General features: G+C 38.2%; 1 protein-coding gene across 2 annotated transcripts in view; it reads right to left on the bottom strand.

The window, feature by feature from the left end:
• Positions 1-20,277, bottom strand: part of RORB (RAR related orphan receptor B) — a 184,876-nt gene that overhangs the window by 19,903 nt on the left and 144,696 nt on the right. For both annotated transcript variants that reach the window (XM_075210989.1, XM_075210988.1), the window contains exons 3-4: positions 14,056-14,197; positions 9,169-9,570 (exon numbers count right to left, since the gene is read on the bottom strand). In XM_075210989.1, the coding sequence (XP_075067090.1) occupies positions 9,169-9,570; positions 14,056-14,197 (544 nt within the window). The remainder of the gene's footprint in view (positions 1-9,168; positions 9,571-14,055; positions 14,198-20,277) is intronic.

The raw sequence follows: 20,277 nt of genomic DNA, 5'->3' as shown, positions 1-20,277 counted from the left end.
AGAAGGTTTGTCGGTGAATGATGTTATTAATCCCCAGCATACTAGAGTTGTTTATCTAGATTTTGAGTTTGCTCTCGGCCTCGTGAGAAATTTTAGGGAAGGAGCATTGATGGTGAAAGTTGATATTGAAGCCGCATTCCGCCTTTGCCCCTGCATCCTTCAGCATTTTTCTTTATGGATTTTCAGACTAGGGAGGGTTTTTTTGTTGATAGATGCTTTTGAGCATGTTAGTTCCTTTTTACATTGGTGCGTGACGGCTGGCAATGGGCATGTTGTTCTTATAGTAGTCCCTGTCAATTTTCAATATTTGTGCTAAAGTTCTGTTTGATGTTAAGACTTTGTTACAAATTTTCGGAATACCCATAGCACACAAAAGGACTGAGGGTCCAAATACTATGTTCTTTTTAGGGATTAAAATCAATACTGTAGCTGGTTTTTGAAAGCTTTCTGTTGATAAAATTAAAAACGGAAGACACTATTGTTTTGGTTAGAAAGGCTACTAAAATTTCTCTTAGGCAAGTTCAATCATTACTGGGGTCTCTCAATTTTGCTTATTGTGTGATCACTATGGGAAAAGTTTTGTGTCGCAAATTGCAAATAAGTATTGCTGGAAATACTAGGACACATGCAACAGTTTGGCTGTCAAAAGAAATAAAATGAGATCTGGATGTTTGGGATCAACTTTTAGTTCATTTTAATGGTGTAAGAATTTGGATGCAGCTGTTATGGACTGGAACAATATCAGGCCTAGTGGGCGGTTCCCACGAAGGCCTGGGCACGTGACTTAGCTGAGTCAGGATCATATGATGCTTAGAGAATAAGAACACAAGGCAATGGGTCTGCTTAATATGTACTTCAATGAATATGAGCATAGTACATATCAACACATAATAAGCAATGTAGCAAATAGTAATGAGATAAGCAGATTGTCATATATAACATTACAATGGTTAAGCATTAAACACGGCAGTATTGAAAATCACAAGGCATATATATATATATATGGGACATAAATGCAAGTATCAATAAAACACATAGAATATGTATTGCATCCACTGAGCACAGAAGGAGTCCACGGCTGACTACTAGCAGGTTCTGTGCACGTCCGAATATGTAAGTTAGTCACGGCAGGGCGTGGCAATGGTTTGGTATTTGGCAGTAGTCAGTATGCAGCATGGATGGTGATAGCTGTGACAAGACAAGACAAGTATAGAGACCAGCAAAGTTCTGTACACAGAGATGGTGAGAAATGATGTTCAGGATACCACAGGGGTCCGGTAATTAGTAGAGATTAGCACTACAACATATATGCAAGGTAAGAGTCTGATCACCGCAGAGTGTGGAAATTGCAGCATCAGCGGAACAGTCCAGAAGGTATCAAATAAGTTCTTGTACAGTAGTATAGATGAGATGGCAGTTCAGTATTTCACAATGATGAGAATCTGCACACTTGGCATAATAAACAAAGTCTTGTAAAATGATGCGTAAAGATACTTGCAAACAGGAGAGTCCCAAAGATAGTGCTACCAGCACTTGGTTGATGAAGCAGGTTCACCCACAGGGAATCCAACAGGAGAGTTCAGGAATGCACAAGGGTCAGAGAATACACAGGAGTCCATGGAGTCAGGCTAGCAAACAAGTTGCACTGACAATGAGCAGGTGTCAGTGCTGAGTTTACATAGAGCAGGTTTGAATGACCCGCCCTGAAGGTGAGTCATGTGATCCACAGGAGAACAGAGCAGACAAGGAAAGTAGCAAACCTGGACAGGATTGTTAAAGCAGCCAGCTGTATCTAACATGGATATTCAGCTGTTTACGGATGTATCAGGTTCTGTTGGTTTTGGTGCTTTTCTTGAAGGGTTGTGGTGTGCCGCTGCTTGGCCTTTTAAATGGATTTCCTCAAGTTTGACATCCAACTTTATGGTTTTGGAGATTTTTCCCATCATTGTGGCGTTGGAACAAGGATGTATTATTATGTAACAGTTTTGGATGAATAGTACGGGTGTTGGAGTTCATGTCTGTTAACCTATATTTCATCCTGTTGCTGACACGCCGCCCCTTCAAATCTGGGTTGTTGGGCATTCTTTTGTTTAATGGGCTGCTAAGCACCCATTGGCACAGGATACATCAAAGTGCTCCATCACACCAAATTTTCAATGGATTGGGATTAAAGGTTTGTGCTGGCACAAATTTAAATCCATATTTTTTTTATAAAGTAGCGGTGAGCCGAGCCCCTGACGTTTTAGTAATACACCTTGGAGGCAACGATTTGGCTAAGGGGAAAACTATTGGTCTTATTTGGCGTATCATTGATGACTTGAAAATTATTGCATCTAGCTGTCCCCTTATGAAAATATACTGGTCCCATATTATCCCTAGGCTTAATTGGAGAGAAGCACATAGTGGTTTGATTATGGACAATTTGAGGAGGCAAGTTAACAGATCAGTGTATATATTTGTGAAGGGATCAGGCGGTTTGGCCATTCTGCACCCAGAGATTAAGTTTTGTTATCCACACCTTTACAGGCCAGATGGGGTGCATCTTATGGATAAGGGTTTAGTGTTGCTCAATGAGCAGACCTATGCTAGTTTGGCAGAGTTCCTAGGGTCATCAGATGGTGGCGGGCAGCATGGTCTGTAGGACGAGCTTCTTTGGCGAGAAAACGGTGCAGGCAGCAGATAATACAGGGCACAAGTGTGTTTCTTTGCGGCAGGAGTCTTCCTCCCTTCGATCCTGTCTCTTTAGGGGGTCACCTGTGCATGTGCCCTGGGTATCGTTTTAGGAAGCGTACCATGAGGCCAGAGGGCTGGGGTCTTTCTGACACCTTAAGGTTGCGCAAGAGTTATGGCCGGCTGGCCATCCCTTTAAGGTTTTGGATAAGGTATTTTTATATTGCCTAGAGCTTGCCTGCATACGTTTTCATTGCCATCATCTTTACCGAATTAAATAAACTGTGACCTTAGTTTGCCAAAATTTAATCACGTATCTGTGTCGTTATTTATGGTTATCTTTATTCAGATAAATCTAGGTATTTAAGGGGTATTGTAGTGGGTTGGAATCAGCCCATTGGCGCTTAAAATTTAATACAGGCACAGAAATGGGGATTTTCCGCAGCACGAGGGAAAGATTTCCAGCAATTTTAGAAGGCAATTTATATACTTTGTCAGACATCTTTTAAAATTGATAGAACATATAGTATATATTGGGGGACAATCATCAAGCTGTAATAAGTTTGGAATTGTGCTTAGTGAAATATGAATCATTTAATTAACATACACTAACATAACAGTTGTCCTCTATCCTGAAATGTCTGGGAGACACCTGGGTTTTAGAGATACTTCCTGCACTTCTGATAGAGGAAGGTATTCTCCTGAATGGGCAGGGGCATCATCGAACATTTTTCCCCAATCTCTTGATGATGTGAATGGCATTCACCACCTCTTTTTTCTCATAACTTACCTCAACATCTCTAAAAAGCAAGAAATGAAAAGTATGACTAATTTATGAAGAGGGCTTTAAATAAACTATTTATATGTATTCTTTTCTACATGCATTGGAAAGATGTTGATAGTTTGAAATAACCCATTCAATGTTAGCACCAGTCTGACGCATCCGCCACACATACCCTAAAGTGGGGGCTAGTAGAAGAGTCAATTAATGACATCTTTGCACCAGTGTGCAATGATGTCACTGAGCATGCAGTGCTCAGCCTTACACTACAAACAAAATCTGAAGAGCCAGGAGATAGGGGGATGGCACTTAAAATGCCCCATGTCCCACACTAGCACCCACATACACATGTGCACTCTAATTTTAAATGTGGACCCTTTGAAGTTATCTGGATTGATCACCATACAGTAACCCCTATGCTACTGAAATCACTGTTAAGAAGCCTTGATATAATCCATACAGACTTTAATAAACTCAGGGGTATGTCAAGTTATTTCCCTGTAATGACCACACAATAACACCCTATGCTACAGAAAGTGTTAAGAAGTCCTGAGATGGGGACAGGGCTGTAAGCGGGGTAAGCAAGGCAGGGGGCATCAAGACTGAGGGGTGCTTCCCCAGCCTGCTATCCCCGCTTGTCCGCAGGTACAAAAAAAAAATACAAAAAAACCCCCCTGGCGGCTACAGCCCCTTCCTTTGCCTCTCCTCTGCTCCCTTCTGACTGATAGTGTTGGGCATGACATCACCACATCACGCCCAAACTGAGCCAAGAACAGAAGACAAAAGAGTAGAAGACAGAAAAAGGTCATAGGAAGGTAAGTAAATAACGGAAGGGACAGCAAGGTTGAAAAAGGAGAGGGGGAGAGCAAGGTTGAAAAAGGAGAGGGTGAGAGTAAGGTTGAAAAAGGAGAAGGCCGAGAGCAAGGTTGAAATAGAAGAGGGAGTTAGAGAAACTTTGAAAAAGGAGGGGAGGGGTGAGAAAGGTTGAAAAGGGAGAGGGCGGAGAGCAAGGCTGGAAAAAGAGAATGGGGAGAGCAAGGTTGAAAAATGAGAGGAGGGGGTACAGCACGGTTGAAAAAGGAGAGGGGAGAGCAAGGTTGAAAAAGGAGAGGGGGGTTACAGCATGGTTGAAAAAGGAGAAGGGGGACAGAAGGGTTGAAAAAGGAGAGAAGTGAGACAGCAAAGTTGAAAAAGGAGACGGGTGGGACAGCCAGGTTGAATAAGGAGAGAGGGGGACAAAGTGTGGTGGAGGAGAGGGGGGGCAACGTGAGGTGGAGGAGAGGGGGGCAGCATGTGGTGGTGGAGAGGGAGGAATAAATGTGGATGACGAGAGGGGGGCAGAAATGTGGATGAGGAGAGGGAGGCAGCGTGTGGTGAAGGAAAGGGGACAGCAATGTGGATGAGGATGAGGGGGGCACCAACGTGGATTAGGAAAGGTGGGACGTGTGATGGTGGAAAGGATGCAGTGAGTGATTGAGGAGAGGGAGGCAGCGTGTGACAAGGGGACAGCGTGTGATAAAGGGGCACCATGTGATGAAGGGGGGGTCACTGTGTAATGAAGGAGGCACAACCAAACTAATTTGCCAAAAATTTTAAATATTATTACAGGAATACATGTTCTTCATTTATATTATTCATAAAGCAATTAATTTTTGCTCTTTAATGTATTTATTTGTATTATTCTCTTTATTAAAGTGTGTTACATGATTTGTATTAAAAGAAAACGCATTATTGAATGATCAAATAATTTATAAAACAGGATGCCTAGTTCGCCAACATTTTGGCTTCAATAAACTCAGTAGTACTCTCACCCGATGAGGTTGTCTAGTTTTCAAAATGGTATGCTTTTCTGGGCTACCAACATTATTCCAACACATTGTCAGCATTTAAGACTGTGCAAAGTAGCAAAAATATGCATTATCATTTTCAAGGCAGATTTATTATGAAAATCTAGGTGTAGAATTCCATTTTTTGTATATTTTGGGTAGAATTTCTTTGCTGTATCAAGAGGTATTTTGTGAAACTTCAAAGTCTTCTGAAAGAAGCAAAATATAATTTGTGTGCCAACTGCATAAACCAATTATTGATACTGACGCTGGAATGTGTTCAACCTAAAAAGTACCAAAATAGGCTCAGCACAGGGATGAGTAAAGCCTCAACAGTGAAGTAGTTAATGGACAACAGATCAAAGTGTTTCTTATTTTCTCTTATTTAGCAATCCAAGGAGTTCCACACCGTTTTTCTTTTTAGAATTGACATATAGAGCCATGTACACATATTATCAGAGAACTGAATGCTTCTAGATATAAATATTAAAATATGTATCACCCCTTGTATTATTACTACAGTAAAATGTTTTATTTGAATCTGAAACTTGTGAACTAAGCGGAGCACATTCACTGTTCATAACACCTGTGTAGTCGTTAACAGCTAATTTGCAAAGTTGCCCATAAGAGGAAATAGTGATCACTAGGAAATTCCACAGGAGCACTTGTTGTTAAGTCTGCATTCCATCCCATAACCTTTGGGGTTGACAAAAGTATGTAGATCTACTGATGGTAAAAAATGTCAAATCTTGAAATAAAAAAAATAATAGATAAGTTAAACCCAGGGAGGCATCCTCCTCTGCTCTTCAGGCTTTGAATGTGGAGCTTGGCTGTGATATCATAGCCAAGCAAAACAGTCCCAGCTTAACAGTGACATTGAGGAGCAGAAGTTGATAGCTTCCTAGGTTGCCTAATGGTAGCGTAGGCCCTGCCCCAAATGATGTCATAATGCATAACCAATGATGTCAAACCTATCCCTTGCCCTGAGCCATATTTCTATGGTATTGTATTATGAGATAATTTTTAGATACCAATATAGAAGAAAACTCTGAGAGGAGAGATTATTGGTAAGAGAATACAAACAACAGAAGTCTAATGAATGGTCAGTTCTGCAATCAGGCTTCCTAGCACTATCATAGAAAATAAGTATAGAATATTTCTATACATTCATAAGAATTTTAGTTGTTTAACCGATTGATCGCATTTACTTACTTATTCATGATTTGCTATACTTGCAAATAATAACCAATGTACAATTGTTGCAAATAAAAAAATCTGTTGGGATGGCAACATGTACTAGAATATTCACCTTTGAGTCCTTGTTCTGGAACATTTTCTGCTAAGGAGCCAACCTATTCAACTCTTAACAAAGCACAGACATTCACCAAGTTATCCTCTATCTCATGTTTATTGATTAGGATGAAAGAGCAGAGATTTGAGTTTACACAGATTTGCAGCAAAACACCTATTAAGTGAAGCTTTATTTATACCTGTTGGATCTCATGGAGATGTTTCGAAAAAGGTGGAGGATCAGAATCAAATTCTATCCTGTTGGCAGACACTCTGTCTACACCACCAGACTGTATTCATGAGTATACTGTACAAGAACACTATAAACAGAGAGCATTGATATATATGACCAGAGGATCAGATGAGCATTGCTTTTTAAAACATGACAGGTGTTTCTCAGCCATTGTCATAAAGTATAAAAGAACAACAGTAGATAAAAGAAGAACTTACAAACTGCAGTTATGATAGATGCCATAAGTAGACTAAATAATGCCAAATAAATACGGCTATAGGCTTGATTTTATGAAAACATAAAATTCACTTAGAATATAATCTTAGATTTTTAAAAACGTTAAAATATGGATTAAAAAGGCATATTGATAAACCTTTTATGTTTTAATAGCTTAAAAAAACCAACCTACTATATGTGACGTGCAAATACCTCCTTTAGATGCTCTATAATCTTTCATACTACATATTACTTACTAATACTATGCTGTACCTGCAAAATATCTAGTCCTTGTAAAATGCAATCTATAAAAGTGTATTTATTAATAATCAGGGAATCAGCAGATCATGGAAGATTATGGAATGCATATAATATTTTACTTTACAAACAATAAAATAACTTAACAGCAGCCATCTCATTCCTTATTCACAGTATTTATTTTCTACCAACAGTGGATTCTCATCTTGAAGTAAGAGGTTGTTACAACACAGCACTACCAATAGCTTTACCAATAACACAAAACAACTTATGGAACTCAGAGACCAAGTTCAAAACAAGTCATTTCACACAGGTAGGTGTTTTGTTTTAACTACACATGAACCCAGTATTGATCAATACCAGGGGGTATGTAATTCCTCACATTCACTTCCGATTACACAGTTTCTCTCAGGGGTAGGGTTTAAAGACCTAGGGGTCTATGTATTAAGGAAATATAGAGGGAAGAATGGTATATTTCCACTGTGCGCTCAGACGTTCATGGCAACGTGTGCCCTGTACCCCGTACAGGGTATTGCATCCCCTCCTCCCTGATCCAAAATGAAGTCACCTCTGCCCCATTTTATGCAAAATTGTGTTATAGGTGATAATTTATTATTACATATGGCTCTGTTCAGCAACAAAAACAGAGTATGTGGGATCTTTAAGTTAGTACATAGAGCCGTTTGTGTTTCAGTTTGCTAAAATATGTCATTTTACTATCATTATTCTATGAAGTACTGCAGAATATGTTGGAGCTAAATAAATAAAATGTTATAGACATGTAAAAGATAGCAATATTGCAAGAGCAAAATGAGATTCCCGTCTTTGTCAAAACAACAACTACTTGGGCATACAAAATTTCTTACACCTTCTTCACCTTAACCTCAGATTACTTCCTCTTACAATACCAAACATTATATCAATACATGTCTTTGACACATTACTTTACATTTTTGGAAAATATGATCTTATGATCTTAGGATAAAGCTGGTCAAGCACATTTATATCCAGATGTTTGGCTTCAATGCCAAATGCCCGGATCTGTGTTCAGTTTGGTTACGTCTGTGGTCTAATTGGATAGACCTGGTCAGCCTGACCACTGAAGATGGGGCCCCATTAGTATGGTCACCTGAAAATGATCATGGTCTCTGAATGACTGCATTTACAACAGGGAACAATCAAAATGTATTATATGATATATTTGGTGGTATTTGGAGGCCCACACAGTTGAGAAATTGAGGTCACTTTGCTTTCAATAAGTCAAGTTGTCCATTGAAATGAAAAAAAATCCTTATTGATTATATATTATCAAAATATGCAAATGGCAGGGAGGAAATATATATAGCTGTATTCTTGTATTTTATGAAGAAAGGAATAATTAAAAAATATTGAACGTTTTTGTTTTTAACGCATAATCCTTATTTGATGTCAGGGTACATCGTTGTTTAACTATGTATTTCCCCTAATGCCCATGTGTACGATCATTGTATCATAGGGTCATTTATGTATAGTTCCTGTTGCAGTATGCTGGCTGAAATGTCAGTGTGTACAATCCCTAATCCCTAAGCAAGCTGTAGGGATTAAAGATGATGCATTGTATCTATAGTCAACCTCATTCTAACTCCGTGTCCTCTCTTTATAACATTTGCTCAGCAACAAATGGACACATGTGAATGCAGTGGATTGAAAGCACATCTACAAGCAAGCTAATTGTCATCTCACACATAAACATCACTTCAACAATCATAGACAGTGTAGAATAGTACAAATATTTACAAGATATATTCTCTGTAAATATACTAAGAGTGACTATTTTAACTTCACCATTGATACAGGTTTTGTTTATAACATCATGTTTCCTTAGGTGTCAAAGCTGTTTAGATAAATCAACTTACCTATTTCACTTATGCTTATTCCAGGTGTGAGCTGTCCATTGTTGAAAGAGCTATACATAAATAAGTTTGGTACAGATGAAAGGTCATAAATAGGTTCTTGCTTTATCTGTTTCATTCCAGTTATATCTATGCCTGACTGGTCCGGGGAGGGTTGTGCAGAATCCGCGCTGTAATATCCCTCAGATTTGGGCAGGTCAATGACATGTCCATTGGAGTAAGTGCTACCTGTATCGTTGCTGAGATTGCTTAAACCATTGCTGATGTTACTGCTGTATACCCTGGCTAAGGCATCTGCCTCTCCACTTTGTTGTTGCCTCTGTTCTTGTAATCGTTGCTGGTGTTTCTGGACTTCGGCATACAGACTATCTCGCTGTTTTTTTGACATTCGCCCAAATTTTACAGCTGTTAAAAGAAAAAAAAACAAAAGGTTAATATTAACAAGAGAATCGTAACATTTATAGAACAAAATAGTTTTGCATACATTTAAGATTATTACACATGACTTAAAAATAACCCTAAATGCTTTCCAACATGTTGGGAACCCCCTATATAATGCAGTACCAGTTGTAGCAAGCAGGTTATTCAGGACCCTTCCATTCTTCAGTTGCTTATTTATTGGACTATATTGTTTGTAGACAATGATGGAACAGGATGAGAAGGAGTCGGATGTGGATGGTGCTCTTATTATCAATTAGGATCTTAGGATACTGTATGAAAACAAGTCTTATTACTTGAGTCATTATTCGATAAACCACATAAGTAAATACGATCTAGTAACAACATTGACAAACTTGTGGTCAAGCTGTGGGAATAGCTACCCAGAGAAGTGGTGATGACTGGTTTACCAAATAGATTTTATAATCATTTGGACACCTTTCTTACAATCATTGCTCTCTGCAGCCATAACTAGTAAATAATACAGTTGGTGTGATTGATCCTGGTGAAAGTTATTTATTAACAGTGTCCCTTTAATTAGGTGGCAACTCCTAAAATGTCATGTCACCTCACCCTTTCTTAGATATTTCTTTGTGCTATAATATCCATAAAAATAATATTTGAAACATATAATACAAAATAATAATATCTGGCAAAGAAATAAAAATATTGTTATGAAAAATACTACAAAAATATGATGCAATGTGAGTTGTTTGAGCTATATTAACAGCGATTTCATAAAGTCTATAAAATACCCTTTAAATTTACAGTGAGAACCCCACTGTTTTCCTATTTGTACAAATTGTTCTGAGAGCTTGAGCGATAAAACATTCAGAGACAGTGTTGTCTGTGGGTAAGAGACTAATTGTTCTGCTAATTCTTTGGCCCGAACAGGGATGTTTCAGCACAACAAAGACCAGAAGAGAGTGCAGTGCTCTAAAGAGCTTGTTAAACTCATGCATTGTTCAGCTGCCAAATTCTAACTGGTATCTGATGTAATCAATAGACCAGACATGTCAATGTAACAGTCCTTTATCAAATGCCATCCAACTGCTTTCAGTTAAAGAACACATTTACATATTTTTTTGTATTACTTATTGTGCAGCAGAAATGCATGCATTTCTAGAGCATACATATACTGTAAATGATACTATAGCTTCTGAATGTGTGAACCATTCTTGTTCTTTGCTTCCTTTCACATTTAATAATTGTATTCTTAGAAAATACCATTAATAGAACTTGCCTACATACAATCGCATTCCTGTCTTTGTTATATATATAAAGCTATTCAGAATCATAAACAAAATACATTCGGAAGACTGCAAAGGTGATAGCAGTCCATTCTTTCTAGGATGCACATTAAATTTGAACTCCACCCTTTTATTTTAAAGCAACAGTTTCTTTGTCTTGTGTACATGAAAGTAAATGTGAAAATACTGTTTTTTATGTTCAAACTTTGGATACAGACACTTCTATTGGAGACAGTGTCAATACAGGCAGCACCCAGCCATGCGATGTCCCTTCTCCCTCTCACCACTTTCCCCATTACATAAATGTTTGATAAGAAAGTAAAGTATTTCTATGGAAGAGGAGAGGTGGAGATGGAAGTGGGGGCGACACTATTTAATAAGTTTGCTTCCAACGTACTGTTGACCTGCTGTTTGTAGTAGGCACTGTCACAGGATGTAGAGAAAGACTTTCTGCTCAATAGTTATATAACTAAAAACTCCCTCAGATAAATAATATGGCAATCCTTTAGAAAATGGGGCTAGTTGGCTTTTAAGCCTAACGTGTGTGTACTAACTTCTATCCTACCCCAATATTCTTGCTGTAATGATCTTCCCTTTTTTCGAAGGCTTCTTTGCGTGTACTTGAACTTGGGCAACTTATCTTTTCTTTTAGACATACTGGAACAATTGTCTGCACTTGTTCAAACTTAGATTGATGCCTACAGAATGTCTCTGACTGAGTACAAAAAAAATCAAGACACTGGAGCAAAGCATGATGGGAAAGGAAATTCTTTGAATGAGGGAAGGCTGTACAGCTCAGTGATGAAAGACGCTTGAAGTATACCCTATACAGCCTCAAAATGGAATACACAGTGCTGAAAAAAATATTTTGCAAATGCAAAGGTAAGAAATAAAAAGATACAAATGGGTACAGGGTAATGGATTTATTAAGTAATTATTTTGACTAGAGTCTTCTTTACTTAATGCCATTTAAAGTTTATTATACATAATAAGTGAAAATGAATCTAAAAATAAATAGTGTACAATTTAAAGTCTCTGAAAAAAAAACTGTTTGTCAAAGGAAAGCTACATTGCGATCAGCTCTAATGCAGGCAAAACATTTAAGCTTCAATAACAGAAATCTACATATGTAAACATTGTGTATGGCAAATACTGCTGAAACAGTCAGTGCTCAGCAGGAATGAAAGTGAAAACTGCAATACAAACTATCTGGTAAATTTGACACATAAAAAAATAATCATTTTGATTGATTAAGTGAGGGACTTACATGTGAATGCTTGGCTACAGTTTTTCCTTTTACATGGAGTACATATTTAGTCTGTAAGTCAAATATGTAATACTATGCATACGTCCAGAGGATATGGACTTATACAGAGTGTTAGTGATATGAAGGAATTAGATAGCATGTATGAAAATTGTTGGGCCTCACGTTGTGTTAGATTCAGGACCTGATCAGCCAATAGGCTGACCAGGCTGCAGCCTGGGGCGCTGGAGCCTGGGGGGGGGGGGCACTGCGTCGCCAATATGTATTTTTTTTTTAAAATGTAGCTGAGGCCGGAGTCATTGGGACCCCCCCTAGACTAAAGGAGCAGTCCCGACTGTCACTATCACATGACAGGCAGTCTGGCAGCGATTGCTGCTAGCTACCTGTCAGTGTGGCTGCGGGCGCTTCTTACTCTGGTCACGTGAGATCAGGACTTCCACATCTCACGTGACCAGAGTAAGAAGAGCCTGGGCCGCACTGACAGGCAGCTAGCAGATATATATATATATATATATATATATATATATATATATATACGTTTAAGCTGACATCATAATTTCAATTTTTTTTATGGGTATACAAATATTAGATAAATGGAACATTTATTGAATGTATTGATTCTGGAAGATATTGTGGTTTAATATACCCACAAGTGTTTCTATGATGAAGGATGCATATATTTTACACTGCATACCTCTGAACTAGAAACTATTAACAAAGATGTTATGTTACAAAGTCTATGCACGATGGCAGAGAAGCTGAGGTCCACAAAAGATGCTTTGAAAAAAACCACTTGGTACAAGAGCCACCTATTGACAGCTAGTTGCGATTTTAACTGTATTGGCTAAAATTGGCCTCTGTGTTGCCCCTAAAAGGATTGTTCTGAACTACCAAAATCTGATTTGATCCAAAAATCTTTTCAGATGGTGACAGCGTTGACCTGTTTGTGTACTAATCTGTCAACAGTAAACTTATGGCAATTTGTTCATTCAATCTGTCCACCGATTGACTGGATCTGTCTAAGTCTGACTTTTATTTAGAGCCAAGTTGCCACAGATCATGTCATCTGTCAAGTGTGAATGCTACTAACAATCCACTGTTCTCTTGTTAGGAGACAATCTATATAACAAAAGTAAAACCTTCTACTGTTTTTGTGGATGGAGGAGTAACTCTCTTCATATGTGTCTCCTCTCAAAAATGTTCGATTTAAAAGACAAGATTTCTAAATATATTTTAACATGTATAATTTTGCCATAGGACACTGCACCCAGTGTGGAGCTAACGAGCATTTGGCATTTTTGGAGAGGTGAAAATTGCATGGTTTATAAACAAAATTTTGTATTGAAGACGTTCTATTTATTTCAAAACAAAGACAATACGCATACAAATGGATAGAATCACCAGCGATGTAACAAAATCAACGAACATTAGTAATACAATAATAAAGTGGAGATAGAACAACACATAATATATCCATTACATTAGTGTCTCTTATCCTGTAGTCAGGGTAATGAGGAACAGTAAACAGCAAATAAATTAACTGTAGGTGGATAATAAAGGTTGTACATCACACCAGGAATCAAAAGAGTATCAGTCAATAAATTGCACAAATGTATGTTTTAATATAAAATCTATTTCACAACAAATTATAATAGACAATATCCTAAGCATCAATGATTTTTTGGAGGGGTATTTTCGTAATAAAACTTTAAATTCAATGGAAATTATTTGTCCGTATAAAGTAGCACTAAGACTTATAAGGTTTTGAAGTTTCTCAGCTACTTTTTATGACCCACCTGCACACAGAGAGTGTTTAACCTTCTCAGACTTTATATTTTACTTACTTGCTTCATACAAGAAATGCTGCTCCTTTCGTGCTCCTACTACATTAGATGAGATTTTCAAAAGCGAACAAGTTTGCAAGGGAAGTTAACTTACCATCTCTAGACATTCCCAGGGCAAGACACTTTTGCAGTCTACAGTGTTGGCAGCGATTTCTATTTGTTCTGTCAATTAAACAGTTCCTCTGCCTTGGGCATGAGTAAGAGGCATTATTTTGTTGACTCCTTCGGAAGAATCCCTGAAACAGTAAGAGATAATAAGGAATAAGAATGTTATGCATGGTAATTAAAAGTACTGTAATGAAAACATGCTTCATCATTAAAGAAAAACAGAAATCTTGGGGCTGCTCATTTGTATTTAAAATGTAGCCCACAGAATGTCATTTTGGTTTATGAGATATCTCTTTGCTTGCAGACTAATCTCTGTTTATTGTTTAATGTGCTCTGTATGGATCAGCAAACTGAACAAATGTGCAGACTCAGACTTAATCAATTGTTTACTTTAACCTAGGCAAATGTATCTACCACTTGTCTGGCAGTAGTGCCGTTCAAACGCCCTTACTGTACATTGACTATGTGCACAATTGTAGGCTGCAGTAAGGGTCCTTTGCGCTTTAAGAAAAAATTGGATGTTCATCATCATCACCATTTATTTATATAGTGCAACTAATTCCGCAGTGCTGTACAGAGAACTCATTCACATCAGTCCCTGCCCCATTGGGGCTTACAGTCTAAATTCCCTAACATACACACAAACAGACACACACAGACTAGGGTCAATTTGTTAGCAGCCAATTAACCTACCAGTATGTTATTGGAGTGTGGGAGGAAACCGGAGCACCCAGAGGAAACCCATGCAAATACGGGGAGAACATACAAACTCCTCACAGATAAGGCCATAGTCGGAAATTGAACTCATGTCCCCACTTCTGTAAGGCAGAAGTGCTAACCATTTAGCCACTTTGCTGCGTTTTATGGTGTATGGTTCAGTTCTTGGCATGCACACGCAACGTAATGCCATTTACGCTCCTTAATGAATCGGGTCCCATGAGTGCATATGGAATATGACAACCTACACTGTAACTTGGACAGGACAGAATGAGATAGAGAAAATAGATACTGTCTGAAAATGAGCTACTTGATTACTGTCCATGTTTCACTGTGAACTCCCCTCCAGAAAGCTTACTTTCAGTGCCTCAATTGGCCCTTTATTTCTTTCAGCGTTTATTGTATATTCCTTAGTAAAAATAATATAGGAAGGTATGTAAACTACATATTTTAAACTCTTAAAGGGGAACATGACATTACTGTTTTAGGCCTAATAGAGCCTAATTTATTGAAGGGTGTTTAATATCTAAAAAGTTATAATCAAATTGACAAAACATGACAAGTTGGGGGTTGTATAGATGCAAGGTCCCCCAAGATAATGATTTGTGTTAGGTACTTAGAAGCCCCAGCTCAACAGCATAGTGGTCCCACCGACACTTTATTTTAAAAATGTTGGCAACTATACATTGATATAATGTAATTGTTGAATACATTTAAAATATCCCTCTTTAATAATTCTAAAATGATAAATATTATGTTGTAGGTTTCCCACTACATGTAACATTTACTCTGCACCAGCCACGGGACATCTCCTTAGCTCCTTAGTGCAGTGTGACAACAGATCATACATAAACAGGGACATGCAAGGTAGATAAATGCACACATGAAAAGAAAAGGTGAGGAGGCTAGCAACTTGGGAGGGTCTCTGTGAAATATATGGCCAGACATTGGGGAAACATGGGAGGGATTGTCCTCTGTGCAATATCTGGCTGGGAATGTTTGGGGGGATCCTTCATATAATATATGTCTGGCAATGGTATGTTGACAATCATTAAATTAAATTAATTATTTTAAATTAGAGATACACGGACAAGCAGGGGATAAAGTGGGCAAGGATAGAACAAACTGATTGTTTCAGCTCAGCCAACTTATTTGTGTCCATATGTAAGCAGGTTTCAAGCTGGAGGGGCAAAGCCAACAATGTTGAAACCCTATCAATTAACAACACTGGCGTGGGAAGACAGTGCTCTGAAGTACACAACTATATCAAACAACGATTACAAATCAAACTACTTTTGTAGGGTGATTTGATATTGTTTAAATTAATAATGAAAACACAAGTTTTTATTTACTATATACATTATTTTTGTTATTATTTTATTTTACGTCTCACACTATATATTTTAGGTTTCTTTTTTCTCCATTTGTGACACACACACACACACACACACACACACACACACACACACACACACACACACACACACTTAAATAAATAAATAAATAGATAAAATAATCATGAGTGAATTATCTTGTTTAAGAGAATGGTGTATGTAGAAGATACAACATAAACTATTTTGAGACATGTACCATCATCAATACCATGTCTACTTTTAAAATACATTTGGTCTAAAGATTGACTTGATAGAATTATACAACCAAATAATAGCAGAGGTGCATAAATTATCAGCGATTGAATGCCCAAAGCCAGCAAATGAACACACAAGTCCAGTGAATAAACAATGTGACTTACTTTATTAAAACAAAAGCAACAGATCAACTTATGTAGATGCTATATTCAATTGAATTTTAATGCATTAAAATTTAATATGTTCATTCACTGGATGATTCACCCCACATGTATCATTATCATCTATGTAAATCTCATATATTTAAAATATTGACATATACAAGTAATTGCTATGTTCTTGTGTTGTGGTCACAACAACATTACACAGTTCTGTTAATTGTGATAAAATATACGCATTCATAATTTGTTTGGAATGTGTTACAATCACAGGTGTATTTTTACTGAAGTTGTGCAATTTTCTTAGTAAGATATGCAGTGAATGTAATTGCATATTTAACACAAACATCATCAATTTAGATGACATTAAATCACATAAAATGTAATTGCAGCAAGAGAGGAATCTATGATAGTTTATGAAAATGCAGGGTCCACTAAATAGTTAAAAACACTATATGTTATATATACACACACTTTCTAAACTCTAGATTCCCTATTATATGTAATACAAATATATCTCAAAGAGCAACAATGATAAATAATGTTTCAGTTTTTTGCCTTTTGTCAATTGTTCTACAAAAGCCCATTTAGACTTGGGGGTAAATGTATCAAGCTGAGAGTTTTCCAGCGGGTTTGAAAAACCAATCAGATTCTAGCTATAATTTATTTAGTACATTCTACAAAATGATAGCTAGAATCTGATTGGTTGCTATAGGCAACATCTCCACTTTTCAAACACGCCGAAAAACTCTCAGCTTGATACATTTACCCCTTGGTGTCCACCTCTAATTCCCCTGGTAGTTTCAATGACCAGTCTGAGTCTTGTAAGCATGATCATTACTGTTTTAATTTATGTACAGTAGCAGTAATTTAACTTAGCACATTTTTATGGAGAAGTTTCCTGCTCAGTACAAGTTGCAGAGATGAAAATGTAGTCATAACAGTACATGCCATTGTTATAGGTTCCGCAATATCCGTAGTCCATGACTCAGTGGGCAAAGTGTGCCTTTATTGGCCCTCTAAATCTAACAGCATATTAATTGGCAACAATTAGAAAAAGCAGACACTGAATACAGGTATGGAATCTCTCTTTCTGTGTGTGATCCCATTATCCATATAGTTCCAAAAGCGAGAAAGACAAATCTGAAATTATTGCTGCTACTTGATAGTAATGTCTTACATACTGACACGTGCCGTCTTCTACAGTTAATGTGAGAAGCACTGTTGCATGATTTAATTAAGAGTATATTGCCAGTGGCAGAAGACACGAAGTGTTGGCTATTGTTTAAGTCTGACGCAGTTCAACATACTTGGAAGAAGATCTTAGGGATGGGAGATGCTTTCACTGTGGATTGGGGCAGGTCAATAGCTTTGAGGGATGACGTACTTCTAAAATTTGCTGTGAGGCCCAATAATTTATAATTCTGCTCCAAAGGCTTTGGTCATAGTAATGCCCTTTTTTTTTTGCATTCCTGGAAAGTACATTTTGTATCCACAGGGTATGTGTGTACTGCAGTGACGGTATTATTATTATATAGAGGCCATGCCTTGCATTTGTACTCATGAAAGGGTCCCCTCCATCCAGGGGCTAGCAGACTTTAGCCTGGGGGGCAAGCACACAGCACTGGCCCATAAGTAGCGGCCCATCCCTAAAGGGTGGTTTTCGGTACAATACATATTTATCAATATAAAAAGAGGTATTAGTCCAGCGATACTTTATCATTATAAATAATAAATCTTAAATAATAAAAATAAATAATGCAACAACAAACAAACCTCACTTTATATTGCAATTATCTTATATGTGTTTCTTCTCCCTATACCACTTTTTTTTTTTTAAAACATATCTGGCTGATTATAATGGGATTTATCAAAATGCAAAAAGCCTGTTTGCTTTAAAAACCTGATGTTTTTGCTTCACTGTATACACTAATTGGGTTATTTGTTTAGGGTTAACCTAAACCAAATAATATTAGGGGTGGTACTGGAAGGAGGAGTAGAGCACTAAGTGTCAATCTGACTCCCTGGCCCAGTGCTGGATTACAGCGCTGGGGGGCCTGGAGCACTTTAGAAAGGGGGCCCCTATGATGTAGCATGGCTATCATTTTAGACAAATATAGACACAATACAGTGTGCACTACAGTTAGGTGCACACAGTTCTGCCTTCATGAGTAGTACACTGTGAAGCAGGACATACCTCCCAACCGTCCTAAGCAAGAGAGTCACCCAAATTTGGGACTGTCCCACCAGATTCAGGACAGTTGGCAGACTATCCTGTTCTCTCCAACCTGTTTCTTGTCACTTTCACCACTTTTGACTGCTGATTTCTTAACTCATTTTCTGCTTGTAAGGATCCTAGAACGTTGGATGCCCTATTTGGAAAAAAATTGGGTACATAAAATATTGAAAACGCCAAACAGTCCCGGTGTTAAATTAATGGCACTCACGTTTTATAATTAGGCCCCTCTCCATTAATATAATAATATTCACTTTTGCTAAATAGATCTATTTTCCTCCAAACAACCCTGACATTAGATAGCAAACACATTTAATATATATTTCCCTCCCTCCAAACAGCCCCACCAATAAATTAAATTGCCCCCCACCACCCCACAAACAAAATAGAACCCATTAAATAACTAGCCCCTCCTGCACTCCACCATTAAATAGCCTACCTCCCACACTAAATTAGGACCCTCCCTTCCCTCACACATTATATTGACATGCTCCACACACACACATACACATACACACACACACACACATGGCATTGACATCACACACACACTTTACTGACATCTCACACACACTTTACTGACATCTCACACACACTATACTGACATCTCTCACACACGCTTTACTGACATCTCACACACACTTTACTGACATCTCAAACACACTATACTGACATCTCTCACACGCGTTTTACTGACATCTCACACACACTTTACTGACATCTCACACACACTATACTGACATCTCTCACACACACTTTACTGACATCTTACACACACTATACTGACATCACACACACTATACTGACATCTCTCACACACACTTTACTGACATCACACACACACACTTTACTGACATCTTACACACACTATACTGACATCTCACACACACTTTACTGACATCTCACACACACTATACTGACATCTCACACACGCACACTTTACTAACATCACACACACATACACAACACTTACCTTGTTTCATTCGCGCGCGCTGATCTTCACACATGGGACGGCACCTGTCACGTGGTGCACGTCCCATGTGACACCGGGGAGGGAGGAGAGAGATAAGGGAAGGCGGGTAACGGTCAATGATGGATTGTGGCTGGTCCCAGAGGAGGGGCCAGCCACAAAGTAATAGAGATTTGGGCCAGTACAGGGACCGGGTCAAAATAGACTTTATCGTGTCCGGCCCGGGGAGGGGGGTTGCCATCTGTCCCCCGGCCCCAGGGCCCAGCCGCACCTGTCTCCATCCAAAGGACATCTGAAAAATAAAAATATTGCTCTCCCACAAGAACTGATAGCAGTGATGAATTTTGTTGTGTCATTCTGCTACAGATAATATGGTGGGTGTCAGGTGTGACAGATGAACCTTTGGTGCCACCTCTGCAAATCAGGTCCTCTTGGGTATAACATTCATCTCTTCAGGGGTTTCTGGCACAGAAGGAAGGTGGATCCAAGGAAGAAGCAATGCATTATAAAGAGGCTTTATGTATATATACACTGATGA

Source organism: Mixophyes fleayi, chromosome 1 (genome assembly GCF_038048845.1).
Source record: "Mixophyes fleayi isolate aMixFle1 chromosome 1, aMixFle1.hap1, whole genome shotgun sequence".
Lineage (NCBI taxonomy): Eukaryota > Metazoa > Chordata > Amphibia > Anura > Limnodynastidae > Mixophyes > Mixophyes fleayi.
This window is presented reverse-complemented; position numbering and strand designations above follow the sequence as displayed.